Raw genomic sequence first — 17,771 nt, forward strand, 5'->3', positions numbered from 1 at the left:
GCAGTGTCCTGATGTGAGTCTGGGTGGTGTCAGCAGTGATTATTCCAGCCTTTTTTTTTTTTTTCTTTTTCTTTTTTTTTTTTTTTCTGCGTTTGTTGTATTTTTAAATGAATTTATGTCATTTTGTAATGAATACTAGTCACACAATAAAACAAGCAGATTTCTCAGACTGAAATTCATTGTCCATAGAACCAATATATACAAAGGGGCAGTGTGATTGGGATGGAGATGGTGAACTTACCTTTAAAACCAGGAAAGGCTCGTTACCTTCTGGGCTTAGTTCTGTCGTGACTGAATTTGGGGCCAAAACAGATGCTGCTTGTCCTGTCTTGGTAAAGCCCTTGGGAAGGAGTCTGGCCAAGGTCTGAAAAGAATTTGCAAGTCGGCTGAGCCAACTGCTTCCTTCACAGCTGAGAGCTGTCCAGGGAGCCCCACTGAGTCCCGTTTATATTGTTAAATGCAGAACATGGGGCTGATTTTGGTAAGGGCTGGGTGGGCCGGAGGGGACGCTGGCGGTGGTGTGGTGAGGGCACAGCCACTGCCTTTGGGTCTTGCTGCTGCCTGGGGCTCTGCCTGTAAGGCACTGTCCTTCCTTGAGGTAAGGAGGAAAGAAAAATTAAGTTTCATTAGCCTGAGGAGACAGAATGGTTCTCTTATCCCCCTCAACCAATTTTTGTTGTTTTCAGGCATGCAGATACAATTTTCTCAACATAAAAACAGCAGGTTGAAGCTATTCTCAAATGCTTATTTTAGAGGTATGACCACCTGAAAGCATTTACCTACACTTACAAGGATAATGCAGGTGCTTTATAAGATATATTCATTTCAAGATCTAAATATAAGATTCTTGTGAAGTTTCCTGTACCTTGCTGCTTCCTGTCTCCCTTAACTCTCCAAATATATTTTATATTTATAAAATCCTGTTTGTTAAATCCTATATTCAGAGCATACTTTTGAAATTACTTAATTGCCAGCTTTTTTCCCTTCCTGGAATTTAATTTCTTGGCTCTCCCAAGGATTGAAATGAAGGGATGTTAACATTAAGATAAATAAACAGCTTTACAAATGCTGTTTCACTAAATCCAAATTGACATAAAGCATTGGGTACAAAATCAAATATCAGTGAAAATGACAGGACTGTGCATAATTCCATTATTGCACATAAATAACTGTATAGATTCATAAATAGCTGGATATAAACAACTATTTAGAACCCTTTAAAGCAGCACAGCAAAATGAGGTGGGAATTGACTGAGTCAAGAACATTTCAAAAGAGGTCTGATTTTACAGATATTCTTGTACAGGCCAGTTGGAATTGCAACTTGGGAGGGAACTGTAAATCAGCTCTTTTATTTTTAATTTATTTTATTTTATTTTTATTTTTATTTTGGACAAAATTTTACTAGCTTTAAAATAAGTCTAAAAGTCCTAAGTGATTTATTTTTCTTAAAGAACACTTTCTAGATGTTCTACAATTGGTCTAAAAAAATAATTCACCGTTGTGAAAAAAAAATGGAAGGGGAAACCGCTTAGAAAGTATAATGTGTACAGGAATCAGAACTGTAGCTTCTTGGCATTTTAAGTTAACTGATACATTTGTTTTTCTTTAAAATGACACTATGGAAGGCGATGCCTTTTTAGTGTTGTTTCAAGAAGCTTACAGAAATAAAATCCAGCTTCAGAATTACAATTACAGAATATCAACTGCCATATGTTATTTTGGTTGTTTAGCATTATCTCTCATGAGATTTTATTGTGAGATTAACAAGTAAGGAGTGAACTGAAGAGGAAGCTTTTTTTCCTCTCCCTCAGTCTGAGAAAAAACAATACACACTGCGTGGTAAGTTTTGTTTTTGCATCTGTACTTGCAAAGATCATGATATTTTTGTTTTCCTTTGTAAACAAGAGAGACCAACAGAATGATTTGGATAGGCAGTGTCACAGTTTTTAGTTTACTCTTAATTTAGCCCATGTTCTTTGACACTGAATAGCTACATGTAGCACCACATGTGCAGAAAACTGTCTGTCCATCATGGCCCCTACATACTGCTCTTTCTTCAGATCAGACCTTGCTTGTCAATCAAGGCATAATAAGGAATATATATGAATTGGAATTGCACAACTTTGGAAATTGCACAACTTTGGAAATTTCGGAACATTGGCTTTTATGTTGTCTTTCTCCTCATTGGCATCTAATGAGCTATTGTCAACACATAATAAATTATTTCTATTCACAGATCCATAGAAGGGGTCATTTCTGAAGACAAGTCTTTCTAGATTTTCGAAAGGCATCAGAATGACTATAGTGTCATCATTCTTCACATATATTTCCATTATAACATGGAATACAAATGACTATATTCTGTATTGGAATATTAGATATGCATATTTTGCATCCTAAGACAGTTTTTGTGGGTTGGTGGAAGTGGTCCATGTTCCAGGTTCGAGTTAAGAGGAGGCACAAATACGAGGTAACCCTTTAATACAAGAGTCCTCTCTTTACTCCTAGTAATGGCCTAAGATTAGAAGCTCCTGATAGTTACTTGGTGATTGGGACTGGATTCTTGTTATATGCATTTGGCTGGGCTGTATCCAGGTTATTGTAGCTTCTGAGGTCTTGTTCTCCAATATACAGCAAACAAAGCTAGCTTTCAAACTAAACTGTAGAGTGATAAATAAACTGAATCTTCTGAGAGGAAAAGGAAAATCACCCAAGTAGTAGTGTCAGTTTCTTAAGATACGCACATGTTTATAAAGAGTTACTTATTCAGTTCCTGCTCAGGTAAACTGTTGAAATCTGGTACAATTTGTTGATAAAAAGCTGATCATGAATAGAGGGATTGAATCCAAGATTGAATCCAAATCTGATCTCTAGGTAAGAAGTATTTTTGCTGCGAATTTCTGTAAGTACAGCACATCTACTGGGTTAATTAATTTCCCATATATAATGGATTTTCCCAGGAAAATAGATGTGCTCTTTTTAAGAAATGGGGTCCAGTTGGTTTTATTCCTCGTTTATTTATTTAAAGTCCACAAACAAACAAAACCAAACAACAATAAACATTACTGAACTAGTAAACAGATGTGTATATTAGAGCTGTATTTAAATTCATTACATGGGTGTTTTGTTAATTGTAGCTTTTACAGTCCTGTCCAAGTGTGACATCAAACTGTCCAGAGTCAAGCATGGACACAGGGGAGCATAAAAAGAAAGAAGAGCAGCTTTTATAGTGATTCAACCAATAAATATATTTACAAACATTTACTTGCCCAAAGTTGATCAAATGAAATGGTAGCCTCAGAAGATGAAATAAAGTTCTGTCTCTCATCAACGTGGAGATATGGCCTCAGTCTGAAGCCATCACAAGGTATCAAAAGCAAACAAAAACCTTCTCCAGAAGGTGCAGCATACAAGAAAAAAGATATAGCTAAAAATTTTCAAGTGCCCTAAATGGTTTCTCTTAGTGAAGCTCCTAAACAGGAGGTGAATAACTTGCTGTAGAAATAGCTATAGAGAAAACTTGAGATTTTTGGATCTCCTTCCAGAGAATTGCCATGAAGCAAAGTCTTCAATCTGTTTGACTCTTGTTGTATTGATGTCTAGTAGTAAGAGAAACAACCAGAAATTCACTACACTTCACATTAGAGATACAGGATGCAAAAGGAAAGAAGAAAACTCCCTTCCTTTACTATTTGGAAAGCGGTGTAGTTGCAAATGAGGTAACAGGCATGGACAAGGCACCGTATGGTGTGAAGGACTTTCTTGTTGGGTTAGTAATGCTGGGAGTCTTTAGTGGTACAACTGCAGGTTAAAATCACTAATGAGTTTATGCACTGACAGCTAGTAATTAAAGTACATGGATCATACTAATGTATCATTTCATCTACAAGCTGTGGAGTCTTTGATGAGGAGCTTGTTATATATTTCAATTCATCTGAAATTAAAAGTACAACAAAATCGCTTCACTTCTGTCCCCTTTCACCCAAGCCTCCAGCAAAGCCCTTCAGGGACACCATGCTGAACTAAATCTTAAGGAGTTAGATTCTATGTCCTCATTAAAAATACTGCAAAATGCTACTATTAAGTATAGTGGCAATATGGTGATTTGACAGTTTTAGTGTTATATTGATCAATTTCCATTTCAAATATCATAAACCTGCCATGGCCCACAGTCCCCAAAGATGTTTGGTGAAGAACCTTTTTTTAAAAAAATTACAGCATTTAATTGTAACTGATGATGCGTGTCAGTACCAGTCTCAGGAGGGCTTCCAGCTGCAGCTCCAGAAGAAATGAGAATTCCCTGCGTGACCCTGATGGCTTCTGCACCATAAAATCTTTCTCTTTATGGTATTGAAGTTAAAAGCGACACATACCTTTCCCAGCTGGATGTTTGGAGCGGGCGTGCTAATGCCAAATCATGCTGAAGAGAAGGAAAGCTTTCTGGGTTGTTCATTTGCATATTTTACAACATATATATGTTTGTATGTTTGCTTTAAATACCAAACAGCATTGCAGCTTGTTCAGTAAGCCCCAATATCTAAGCTGCAGTTATGTGTTTTTCACTTCATCACTATAGTTCATAAAACCATTATGGTTGGAAAAGACCTCCAAGATCATCTGGTCCAACCATCCCCCTACCACTAATGTCACCCACTAAACCATGTCCCTGAGCACCATATCCAACCTTTCCTTGAACACCCCCAGCGACGGTGACTCCACCACCTCCCTGGGCAACCCCTTTCCAGTGCCTGACTGCTCTTTCTGACAAGAAGTATCTCCTAATTTCCAACCTAAAGCTCTCCTGGTGCAACTTGAGGCCATTCTCTCTAGTCCCATCACTGGTTATCTGCAAGAAGAGGCTGACCCCCAGCTCCCCACACCTTCCTTTCAGGTAGTCATAGAGAGCAATAAGGTCTCCCCTGAGCCTCCTGTTCCCCAGACTAAACAACCCCAGTTCCCTCAGCTGCTCCTCACAGGACTTATGCTCCAGACCCTTCACCAGCTTTGTAGCCCTTCTCTGGACACGCTCCAGGGCCTCAAAGTCCTTCTTGTAGTGAGGACCCTAAGACTGAACACAGCACTGGAGGTGCGGCCTCACCAGAGCAGAGTACAGGGGGACGATCACCTCCCTGCTCCAGCTGGCTACACTATTCCTGATACAAGTCAGGGTGCTGTTGGCCTTCTTGGCCACCTGGGCACACTGATGGCTCATGTTCAGGCAAGCATCAGTCAGCACCCTCAGATCCTTTTCCTCATCACAGCTTTCCAGACACTCTGCCCCAAGCCTATAACACTGCATGGGGTTGTTGTGACCAAAGTGCAGGACCCGGCACTTAGCCGTGTTGAACCTCATCCCATTGGCCTCTGCTCATCAACCCATCCTATCCACGTCCCTCTGCAGGGCCTTCAGACCCTCCGGCAGATTGACACTTCCCCCCAGTTTGGTGTCATCTGCAAACTTACTGAGGGTGCACTCAATTCCCTCATCCAAATCATCAGTAAAGATATCAAAGAGAATGGGCACCTACACTCATCCCCACTGCTATCTTTGAATTAAGTCTGTCAGTAGCAGTAGTGGAGATCTCCATGCAGATGGGATTCCAGGCTGCCAGCAGCATCTGGAGGTCTTGCACAGGTGACAGGACTGTGAGCAGCAGGGTTAGAAGTGCTCCTAGTCCAGCTCTCTTCTTGCAGTAGTGCCACCACCAGCAGAGCACACAGAGAGCTTTTGGCCACGACAAAGAACCAAGTGTCATTCTTATCTATGACAGGTTGTTTTTCTGTTTTACTGTTTAGCTCTGTGTGTGATTCAAACCCTGATAAAGTATTTTGTCACATGCTGATGATAGTGCTGGTTTGAGTGGTCTCTGAGCTGTGCTGCAGAGCACAAGAAGTCACGGGGACCACATCTCTTCCAGAAAAATTGCTGAGTAACTTTTAATGCCCTCTGTAAAAAGTGATCTGGTGTATGCTTTATCAAGAGAAAGGCGATCTTCTGCGGAAGTGGACTACAGCAGAAATATTTTGGTAGATAGGAAGAATATATTCTTCTGGCCAGCACAGATATTACTAGGCATAAACTCCTTGCAGAATTCTTGATACAGTATATCTACACCAAACAGAGGCCTAATTTAACTCTGTTTTACTCTTAGCAAATATAATTTCACCTGTATTGTGTGCTGTGATATTAAAAGACATTTCACAGCAGGAAGTTCCAATATAAACTGTAAGCAAACTGTTGTCCTGCATAATTCAGATCAGAGACACTTAGTGTTTGAATGATTGAAGAACACTTCCCTGAACATCATCCTTTGATGAACTTTTTATTTTTTTTCCTTCTCTCTTACTTTTGAAAAAATCTGGATTATACATGGCTAATGGGGGCTCTGTGGAGGGAGATGTTTGTGTAGTATAGAAAAAAGAAGTCTTTTTAAAAAGTTTGTATTGAAGATTGTAAACATGAATCACTAAAAATAGAATTGTCTATAAAATATAGGGATACAGAAAGCATAAGAGGAAGAAATTTCTATTCATTCAGACAGGTCTGTCAGATAACAAGTTACTGTCAGATAACAATAACTCATGCACCAACTGAATGGGGTTTTATGTGCATAAAATAATCCTTCTTTATTTCTTTGTCCAGGTTTTGATTTTGTTGTTATACCTTTCCACCACTTTGAGCAAGACAAATTGTTGTTTTGGCTTATAGGAACTGTGCCACCTCTGTCACCAAACGAATTGAATAAGAGAAGCAATAGGAAAAAATCAATTTCTGCATACTGTTTCCTGTCTCTTATGGCTCTTGCTGCGGTTGTACAAAGTGGTGACTGACTTCCACTATCCCTTTTGTAAGCAAGGAGTTAGTTTGATGTATGGTTAATCACACTGGAAAACTGGAACATTTCAGTAGTTGAAAGATGTGAAGTTCTTACTCATTTGGTTAACTATTAGTTTAAGTATAGGTTAAACTATTTTATGATGCAGATTTATTAGGCTAGTTACTTGTGCAGGCGTATTTTTGCAAGGATATCTTGTGCTGGTCGAATTCAAACTTTAATGTCACAAAATGGAAGATTTCTTTTATGCTACAAAGTCTCCTTCAAGAAAAGAACTTGTCCTCAATTAAGAAAGCTTAAGTTTGATATGTATAGAAGAAGACTGCCCTCACCCAGGAAGCTTTTGAAAACTCTCCTATGTATCACAGTTATATTGAGAGTTCAATTTCCTAGCAAAGCATGTCATACGTTTACAAGAAATCAAATTGTAACAGCCAGTTGTAAGGGAATTGATGCTACAGTCTGTGTTTTAGAGTATCGGACTAACACTGTGCCAGGCAAAAGAAATATCAATAGACTAAATAGGGGAAGGAAATACTTATGCTGATGGAATGAAGTATTGATTTAAAAAGGGGTCAAAACTTTGCTGTGTGTGCTATAAATAATAAAACTGTGAATGTGCACTGGTGTTTTTTTTTTTAGAGATTTTCAAGATTCCTAGAGGCAGTAATATTGCAAAATATATGGAACTACAGTCCTATTTTATTTGCTTATGTATGACTGTAAGAAAAATAGATACTCTCTAAATTGTCTGACTTGATATTGAGGTAGATATACTGGAAAAAATATTCTGCTTCTGAAGGAAGAATCCTTATTTACAACCTGTTTTTGAAAAGCTGAGGGGAGTTTCAGTTCCATATGTGTTCAGTTGGAGGGCGCTAACGGGTGTAAATCAACAATTGGTCTGTAGACTTCAGGCTAGGGGTAACTCCCAACACTAAGGATCTGCCACCTGTTTTTATTGGCTTTTGGTGATCAGACTGGGTAAGGACTAAGCGTCTTTAGAGGCTGAAGAATTTGCACTTGTGGGAAAGATAAGCAGAAAATGCTTATAATTTATCAATTAAAAATCTATAATTATTTTTATCACAATGTGATAAATGTATTTCAATTTAGCACAGTCTCCACCTGCACAGTCTTCACCTGCTGCAGTTTTACAGATAAGGCTGTATTTGTACATCCCCAGGCTAACCAAGGAAACAGGGACAGGGGAAAAAATTCTCTGAAGTGGGTTTGGGAGCTACCAACCCACTGAAGGCTGTGTTTGGACTTCACGGGTGCCAAGGAAGGGGAGCTCTTGCCACTGAGCGGCCACATGCACACACCAGGCAGTGAAGGTGTGCATGTGGCTGCTTCTTGGGACCAGCCAGGCCTGCTTTCTCCTTTGTCCGCGTTCCCTTTGTGTTATTTTAATAACCAGCTGCATTGATGATGTGCAAGGACTGGTTGTTTTTTATAAGCCACTTTTTTGTTTCTTTTAAAATAGAAAGATGAAAACTACAGAAGCCTACCACGAGATACTAGTAGCTGGTCTAACCAGTTTCAGAGAGACAATGCTCGGTCATCGTTAAGTGCCAGTCATCCCATGGTGGACAAGTGGCTGGAGAGGCAAGACCAGGTAATATATATGTATATATATATATTACTTTATTCGATCTAATCGTTATGCTACTCCAAAGTATTACATAGAAGTATATTCTTATGTGATATTGGCTCTCTAGGCAAGATTCAAACTCCAGAAGTATGCTTACTAAATCTGTATGGGATTGCTTCTGCTTCCAAAAAACTGCACTAAGCGCAAAATTGGGCAGCTGCAAACTATTTCATTTTTGGGTTATACACCCATTTATATAGTATGTGAAGTACTGCTGTTCTTCACAAGTGATACCAAGAGGGTTAATTTATTTAGAGACTATTATTTTTATAAATATTTTGCTGTTAAAAGTTAATAATATTATTACACAAGAGACCAATGTGGGTCAGGTTAGATATTGCAGTTTTAAATGCTTGTTATTCTTAACCTTGCAAAATATATGAATAATAAATATGAAGAAACTGCTATCATATTTATTTAGTTTACATTTCTACCACTTCTGATCTTGGGATATTTTGAGGCAGTAGTTCCAATTTGTTTTTCCTATATTAATAAGCTGGCAGTCATAGAGGGTTGAAGGTCTGAAATTAATCTTGCATAGCAGTCACTTCATGTATTTGTTTGTGTCTGAGATTTTTCAAGAAGTGTCTTGAAATGTACAATGAAAATGCAGCTTTATTCTAGAGACTGGAGGTATAACGGGAAGCCCATACACAGAATAGTGCATACGTGGGATTATTTTCTCATTTTTCTTCTTTATGCAATGTTGAATTTCTGCATTGACATTAATGTACAAGGTTTGTATTTCACGGCATTAGGCTATAAAAACAGAGTTTGCTTTATACAGATGAGTTTCAAAGAGAAGTTTACCTCCTGATGCAGCCCAAGCTTTTCACACTGTGCTGTGTGAACAGAGGAAACGTTTTAAAATCCAAACCTGGGTTGGTATCTTGGGACTGCTCTCCCTTACCCACAGAAGTCATAATTGATAGTTGAAATTCAGCATGCCTTAATCCTAGGGTATTCCAAACATTCTTTATTCATCCCTATTCTTATTTAAAGACTGTTACCTAAGTAATATCACACAGTATAAAAACCTTAAAAACGAACAAACTAAAAAAAACCTAAACTCTTACAAGCCAACAAATGTGAGCTGTTAGCTATTTTTGTATCCGTGATTAGCTGCAGATTCATTTCAGCTCATACAGCTCATGAAGAAACTTTGTCCTTGGTCCTTGTATTTTTTCGTCTGCACATTTAATGATAAGAACGGTGCTGGCAATTCCATTGCTGTTTTCCTCTCAGAAGGAGTCCAGGTAGTACGGGTGAGTTTTACTGCTGTTGTCTCCATCTATATTGCAATGGAAAGTTGGTGCCCAGATCTGAAGGTGTCTCCTGTGATAGTGCTGTTTGTTTGATGTTTTCGAGGCATACTTCATGCGTCATTAGATTTTCACTGTGGCAGTTAATGAAACTGTTGTCTCAGCAAAAGAGGTTGGATTGGGAATCTTAATAGTGATCTTCCTGTAAAATGTTGGGTACATGAATATTTTAATAGATCAGCATCCATGTTCAAAGAAGCATTAAGTTTTCTGCTGATTTTAGTCTCTGAACAGCTTAACTAGTTCAATTTATTCACAAATCAGGTAAATAATTGGGCACTAGTGGTAGTCTGAAAGTGCATTTATTACCCTAGTTAACCGGCCCAAGTCTGAATTTGCAAATTTCATATTTCTTCTGAGCAAGGTTTTGGCTTTTTGTTTGTTGTTTTTTGAAAGAGAAAGGATTAATTCTTTCAATGTCTTAATGAATCTGCCTGTACCTGGAAGATGCTTGTGCGATTTCATACCAACAGGATAATTAATTAGACTGAAAACCAACTAACAGGGTATGAACAGGAGAAGGCCCGTGGTGAAGAAGGGCTGAAGCACAGCTCTGCAGAGAAGGGAGAGATGGGCCTAGGGGAGAAATTCCCTTCCTTTAGGGTTTTTAGGTTTTAAACTCTAGTATCTTTTTCAGTGTCCTTTGTGGGCTTTTTGTTTTTCATTGGTTAGGCCTTTCACATCTGTTTGCTTTTTGTTTAATTTAGTGGACTTTTCTGGAAAGCGTGGTAATAAGCAAACCAGAAATTTCAGAACACAGTCACGTTCTTGTTCTTTTAAAAAGACAAGTAACGAGTTCTTGTAACTGCAGGAACTGCAAATAGATGAGATAACCATGCCAGAGACAAAAGGCCAGTCTTATCTTACTGCCCCTGGCTTTAAAGCATATTACTCACTCAGAAATATTGTTGAATTTATAAATATTCTAGTTATAAATATTCTATATATTCCAGTTCCAATGCTGTTGTGTATATAGCATTTATTTTTCTTGCAATATAGTTTTCCATATCCTATTTTCTCGCCTTTACTAAAGCTCTGTATTCAAAACTGTAGAAATACTGTCAGTGGAAATGGGTAACCTGAGAGCAGACGTGCAAAATGAGAAACTCCAACAAAAAGGCTGCAGTGTAGTGTAATCTGGCAAAGTCAATTCATTTAGTGACTTCCAGACCAATGCCTGTGTGTTCAGCACAGCCCTGGAGGCGGCTGGAGAGGTCTGTGCCAGTACATGCATAAGAAGTAGCAGACGGTAGGTCTGGTGAGAGGTGTTAGGCCATGCCAAGAAGAAACCAGTTGTGCAGGGCTCATGACAGATAGGAGGGATGATAACAGTGCTGGTCCAACCTGCCTCTATGGCTCTGCAGATTGGATGGTTGGAAACACTGCGTTCATCTTACAGACTCCAGGGGCTTGTCCAGGGGATGGCGGCTTTCCTGGCTTGGACTGAGTTGCTTCTCTCAAAGTTGCCTCATCTCCTCATTAGAATATAAGGAGAAAAAACACAGTAAAAATGTCAGGATGATCGCTGTCAGTTTCTACCATACATGAAACGTTTGCTGGAATTGTGATGTGCCAAACAAGTGCAGTTGTTTTTCTGTGGACAGTGCCTCATTTCCAATAACCAGAACCACAGAGCAAACAATAATCCTGCAACATCATGTCCTGCCCTGCAGATGAAAGTGCAAGATACCTCCTTTCTAGGAAATCATTATAGGCTGCTGTAGCAGGGACTAATCAAGGCAGGTTAGATTTATATTCTAGTAGTTGTAGAGAAATACTTCTTTAGACTCGTGTAGGTTTTAGTGCCTTAAATGGAGGAATGCATGAAGCCTGTTAAAATTCCTTGAAGTAATTGCTTTTGCTCCTACCTATTGAGCTTTACTAGGGCTCTGCTAAATTAGAATGATACATCAAAGAAGTGGGAGAGATTAATTTTGCCTCCTGCATCCTTTAAGATGTTATGGTTGTATATGCTGGTGAGCTACTTTTACCTGAGGTTTGTTCCAGTTTGTTCTCCAGTTTTCCACAGGGCAAACTGCTCAGTGTAATTCTCAGAAAGCTCTGGTATTTCTTGTGGCCATGAAGGCAGTTATGTGAAACTATACCAGAGAATCACTTTGTCATTATAAAATCAAAAATCCAAATACCATTTCAGAATAAGTTTAGAAAGTTAAGGCCTGTATTTTTTGTTACTGCTTCAGTCAGTAATTTCACTAGTTCTGTCATACAGATTGCCAAATGATAGTGATAAAAAATTAATTCTGAAATCTTTTAAGAAAAGTTTTTTTTCTCCCTTCTTCACCTTCCCTTCCACAGCACTTTCTTTTCTCCTGCAGCAACCAGGCTTTGAGGAATTACTTGAAATACTTTACTTCTATCCAAATTAATTCATCTATATGGTAATATCACTTTTATTTGAGAAATCTTTTCTTTTTTTTTTTTAATTCATTTCACCTCAAGACTTGCTCAGGGGCCTGATCAAATCTGGAATCATGCTGTTTCGTACCAGGGAGACGTGAAAATGTAACATATGAAAGAGTTAAATTTTCACCAGTTTTTGAAATTTAAGTATACAGAACGCTTCTCTTGGGTGGTCATTTTAGTTTCATTAGTCGAATATTGAAGCTGGCAGTGATCAAGAAACCTTGAATTGAAATAGTATATTCCTTGCTCTGTTGGAGAAGCCTATTTCGCAGAAGGATTAAGAGCACCCTGCTGTTCTGTGTGCTGGGAAAAGGTGCGAGAACAGCAGGAAAGGGAACTTCTACAGCTGCCCTGCTTAGTTTTGAAGCGGTTGATCAGATTTGCAAATACAAAGAGATTGGTTCAATTAAACCTATATTTAAATATATATGCATATATATATATTTGTATTTGATACATATCTGTATATATGTGTACTTGCCAGCTAATGAAAGCAAGGTAGGAGATGAAGTAAAATTTCATGGTTATTACAGCAGAACAGGTCTGGTTCCTAAAATCCCAGTGGCTTTCAAGTACCTAGCAAAAGCCAGAGATGAAAGCAACTAAATTATATCCTGAAATGGGATGAGAAGTGGTTGCTATTGCTGTCCTCTTGAGCAGAAATTTGCTGTGCAGAACACTTCTGGTAAGTTGTTTATGACATCCATCCATAGTGATCTTGTACAGTCTCTCTGGTTCCTTTTCCAACAATGAGATCAGATGTTCAAATAGCATATGGTCTTAAATCTCCAGCTATAGAGTACCTGCCTTCAGCTGTTATTTTCAGCACAATAAGGCCTGCTTTTAATATGATTGAATTGACTCTAAAAACATTCAGATGGTATAAATTAATGCATTTCAGCACTATCAGTTGAAAAAGAAAATCAGAGCTTTAGAGATAGGTTGGTGAATTTAAACCAGTAATTTCCTTTGGATTCTTATATGCCAATTTACCTATGTTGTCAAATTTTTCATTTAACAACAAAAGCCCTGATTCTATTTTATGCCTTTATGTAAGAATAGAAGGTAGAAATGTAGCTAATTTGTTCTGTTTAGTTTTAAATGTTTCACGGGGGTAAAGCTAATGTATATAATCATCTTTATTTTCACCAGTGTACCTCTTTTGTGTTTCTCCTTGTCCAACAGGTCTATTTTTTACTTTTTTGTTTGTTTGTTTTACTATTTCTGTAATTATACTACATAAAGGTCTGCAATTTCTGTGTTTCATGAACAGGAGATGGAGAGGCTTGTGGGGCAGAGTTTGTTCCTCCCTCAAAATGCTCATGTGTGGAGATTGAAACTTCAGGAAAAGATTGTCATTAGTAAGGAATTCTGCTAGTTAAAGATTTGGAAAAAGGAATAGCTAGGCTTCAGTCTTAACTAGTTCTCTGTTATTCTGCACAGTGTCAAATGGAGTCTATTTGCTTTCCTCCCTATCTAAGTATGTACATTTTATAATGGTAACCTTAATGAATATAGAACCATGACAGCAGATTAAGTGTAAAACAGAAAGATGGTAGGAAATGTTATGTTCTTTAGAACATCTTTCTGTCACAAAGACAGGTATGCTATCTATATGTTCATATATCTCTATATATGAACATATATATATATATATGTTCACAGCTCTAGGCCTAATGAAGGGGGCTCGTCTTTTTTGGGGGGGAGACTTCACTGGATTGCCACAGCCAGCCAGGAGGCTGTCCAGGCACTGTGAGACCACGCATGACCATGCTGTGGTCGATTATGAGATAAAGAAGCGTTAGCAGGCAGTGTACATGGCCCCAGCTTTACCATGCAGTTTGCTGTGTTTCTTCAGGCAGAGCTGTAGGACAAGGGCAAGAAAGGCTGGACTTGGCATATGCTATCATATTAAGTGTTAGGCCATAGGGTAAACATGGGCAGATAGAAGTAGTGGCCAGCAGTGACCATTGGTAGAGGACTCACTTATGGTTTATGTTTGTCAAAGAGCTGATCAAAAGGGCTCAAGGTGCTCCTACCAAAGTTCAGTCTCCCCAGTCCCATACCCACTTGCACCCATTCAGCTTTTTCACTACTTGAGGCTGGTTCTTGTCCATGTGATCCTATGTGATGTCCGTGTGATGGCTTCCACCTGCTGGGATGGTTAACATTATTTTATGACGGTTAGCACCCATATTTGCACAATGTTAACTCCTTTAGCTCAGGAACAAAAATGTCCACTTCTGACTCAGCAAGGGCAGCAGCTTCACCTAGCTCTGGGCCAACGAAATGCCCCATGTGGCTGTCAGATGAGCACCATGATGCCTCGGAGCCATGTCTGCACACAGGTGTAATAAAATACATACATTTTTTGACTAATCACACCTTAGGGATGGTTTGTATATATGATAGAGTCAAAACCATTAAACTTCCCAGAAGTAAATGTAGTGGTGTTAGGTATCACTAATCTATACACAACCACAATTGAATGATTATTCTCTTGACTTGTTTCAATGTTCTCATCCATTGTATCTATGATTATTATTGTTGTTACTAATACCACTACTACTATTACATTAGAAAAAACACTGTGCAGTGAGATCCAAAATGAGATGCCTGTATTTAGGTGTTGAGGTGTATGTAAGGGCAACTGAGCTGCCTCCAGGCTGGACTCCACTGAGATACTTCCAGTGGCTGAGGCTCTGCTGGATGTTTAGGTGCCCAGGTCCCACAGTAACAAGCTCTTATGATGGCCATGTAAATTTTGTATTTTTATATTTGTGATTTCTGCTTTAGAAGGTTGAAATTTTTACTTTTTTTTTTTTTTTTTTTTTTTTTTTTCAGTGAGAATCAGTGTTGCAGTCCTTCTCTAGATTTGAGTCTGACTTTGAACCCAAATGGCTTCAGATCCAGATTTCTAAATCTAAACTTCATTTCCATATCTAAAAGCCATTTGTTTTAGGTTCTAACTTGATCTATGCCTGGTTTTTGTGTAGACTCAAATTCTTTTCCCATTGGAATAGTTGTCACATATGCCGAATTCAGAAGAATCTATGTAGTCTTCTTCAGGTAGCTCAGATATGAGTATGCTAATACACATATTTATTAATATTCTTTAAATGTGTGTATAACCACAGAAAAGAAAGCCTTAAAGAGAAAGGCCCATCTTTATAACGAATACATTAGTATGTAGAGAGATAAAATTTCAAAGTTCAAACTATAGTATGTATCAGTTTTAAGAAAATATGATCATGGAATTCAAAAGCTTGTGTATTTTTATGCAAAATGGACATTTATGGACATGCCCTGAATTGTATATTTTGGAAAGAGTTTCTTTTTTGTATTTGTCTTGGAGTTATGAACAGCTTTAATGTTATTTTTCCGTGCTGAGGGTTTCGGTTTATATGAGATAGGAGGTTGGAATAAACAGCTTTATTGCTTGGGGACAGCTGTAGTAGTGCTGCTTTTATAAACAGTGTTTCATGCTGGCATCTATCTTGTTCTTCAAAAATAATCTGTCATTTCATACTGTGTATTAAATAGGTGAGACAGTTTCAGGGCTACAGCCTGTGCTTGGTTATGTGCTGTTGTGTAGATATAAATGCAGTGGCAGGACGCAGTTCTGTATGTGGAGAGGTGTCAGCAGTCCACGTTAAAAAAAAAAAAAAAGTAAAAAAAAAAGTTGACTTTACCAAAACAAAAACAAAAACAAAAAAACTCTCATGGATTTTAATTCTTATAGAAATAGATATGCACCATATGCAGATGTGTATCCAAAACAGTCACTCTTACAGACATGTATACGTATACACCTATGTACAGATGGACTGGGCTAAAATCTGAACAAGACCTACTCTCTTCTGCAAAGCCTTACTGAGGAGTGTTGGCACACGTCATGGGCATTTTTAGGGTTGCTGGTAACCACACACTGTTGGTTTCCTGCCCTTTTTGGATCAAACTATTTAAGTAATCATGTTATAATGGTAGTTAATGGTAATTAAGCTATGATACCAGGGAAGTATGTCATAACTCTTTTAAATCACATGGAGATTCTGTAAGAAGCTTTAAATAAATTATTGCTGTTATTTTTCCTACCATTTCCTCAACATGTTGCAGAACAGTACCATCTCTGGCTTTTTTGACTGCTGCCTGTCCGTGATAGCAGGTCAGATAAGGACATCTGAAGGTCCCTTACTGTGCATAGAAGAATGTTTTGTCTAAAGGGATGTTTGAGATCTTCCTTCTCTGCTTTTAAAAACTTGCTTTCCTTTCCTTTCCTTTCATCGTGCTGCGATTTATCTTCCAGTGTGTTTTCTTCTTAGCACAGGCATACACAATGTTGTATCCCAACTATATAGCTGTTTATAACAGAAACGGTCTCGGTATTTTCATGATGTGCCTGCTGCTGCTCCCATGCTGTGTCCTCAGAAGCCCTGGTGGGAAGGCGCGATGAGTTCTTACTGCTGGAGGTGCTGATGGCTGGCGGTGCCGCAGCTCCCTGGCGCTGGTCCCCAGGCTCTTGACATGGGGCCGAGCGGGGTGGCACAGCTCAGCTCGGCTCAGCACAGATCAGCACAGCCCAACGTGCAAGGAAGAGAGCCCAGGGAGCGCTGCGATGGCCTCTGTAATGTGAGTGAGCAATACAGCCTGCCAGAGTAACGCAGGAGTGAAATACATTAATAAAATTAAAATTTGTCCTCATTCCCTTGGTGGGTAATACAGCTAATGAAAATAGATCTCACCAAATTAAGATAATTTATTTCATTAGTTTATAGCACTAGAACTTTTCAGGGCAGTGCATGAGGTTGGTGCACCTCATGGGCATTTCTAGGGTTGCTGGTAAACACACAATGCTGTTTTCCTGCCTTTTTGGACAAAACTATTTAAGCACAAACCTGAAATAAATGTGGTTCCACTGTCTGCTTCAAAGACCACAAGGTTAAAAGTTTTAAGTGTATTAAACCAATTTTGTTAATTGTGTCTATAGAGGATTCTCCCTCGCCCTTGGTGAAGCTTCTTAATTTAAAATTCACATTCTGCTGCATTCCGGCCTTTTAACCAAAGTGTAAATGTGCAAATGATTAGTTGTATCATTGCTGCTTAGAAAGAGATTCTGCATTTATGTTTCAGAAGATAGTACTGGTAGTGCCTGGTATTGATATTTTTAACGGAAAGAAAAAAAGCACTTCTGTGGTCTCATTTTCTCATTTCTTTTCTTCTTCCTGCATGTCTGTTTTGTGATTTGCAATGTATATTTCTACTGGAAAGCTTCTTCCTTTCTTCCTAGGAAAGAAGTGATGCTGTCTCAAAACCCCAGCTCCCCAAATCCCTTTTCTGTTTTATTTTCAGGTGTCTTGATGTCTTTCTTCATGTTCTATCAGAAAGACACCATTTAAAATTGAAAAGTTGTCTCAAATGCATTTTTTTCCCTCTGTTCCTTTCAAATCATAAGAAAATCCAGGGCTGAGAATTTGCTTGATTTTGCTGCCAAGCCAAACTTTTATAACTCTGCATTAGAAGTCAGCCTGGCCTTA

The 17,771-nt window shown here is 38.6% G+C and overlaps 1 protein-coding gene across 11 annotated transcripts in view; it reads left to right on the forward strand.

Annotated features, from left to right (window-relative positions):
* PARD3 (par-3 family cell polarity regulator) overlaps positions 1–17,771 on the forward strand; it is a 445,907-nt gene that overhangs the window by 182,482 nt on the left and 245,654 nt on the right. For 8 of the 11 annotated variants that reach the window (XM_084507950.1, XM_084507952.1, XM_084507955.1 and 5 more), the window contains exon 5: positions 8,324–8,455. The exons of the other annotated variants lie outside the window; for them this stretch is intronic. In XM_084507950.1, coding sequence (XP_084364076.1) covers positions 8,324–8,455 — 132 coding nt within the window. The remainder of the gene's footprint in view (positions 1–8,323; positions 8,456–17,771) is intronic. 11 annotated transcript variants of the gene reach the window in all.

Source organism: Aythya ferina (assembly GCF_964211825.1).
Source record: "Aythya ferina genome assembly, chromosome: 2".
NCBI lineage: Eukaryota > Metazoa > Chordata > Aves > Anseriformes > Anatidae > Aythya > Aythya ferina.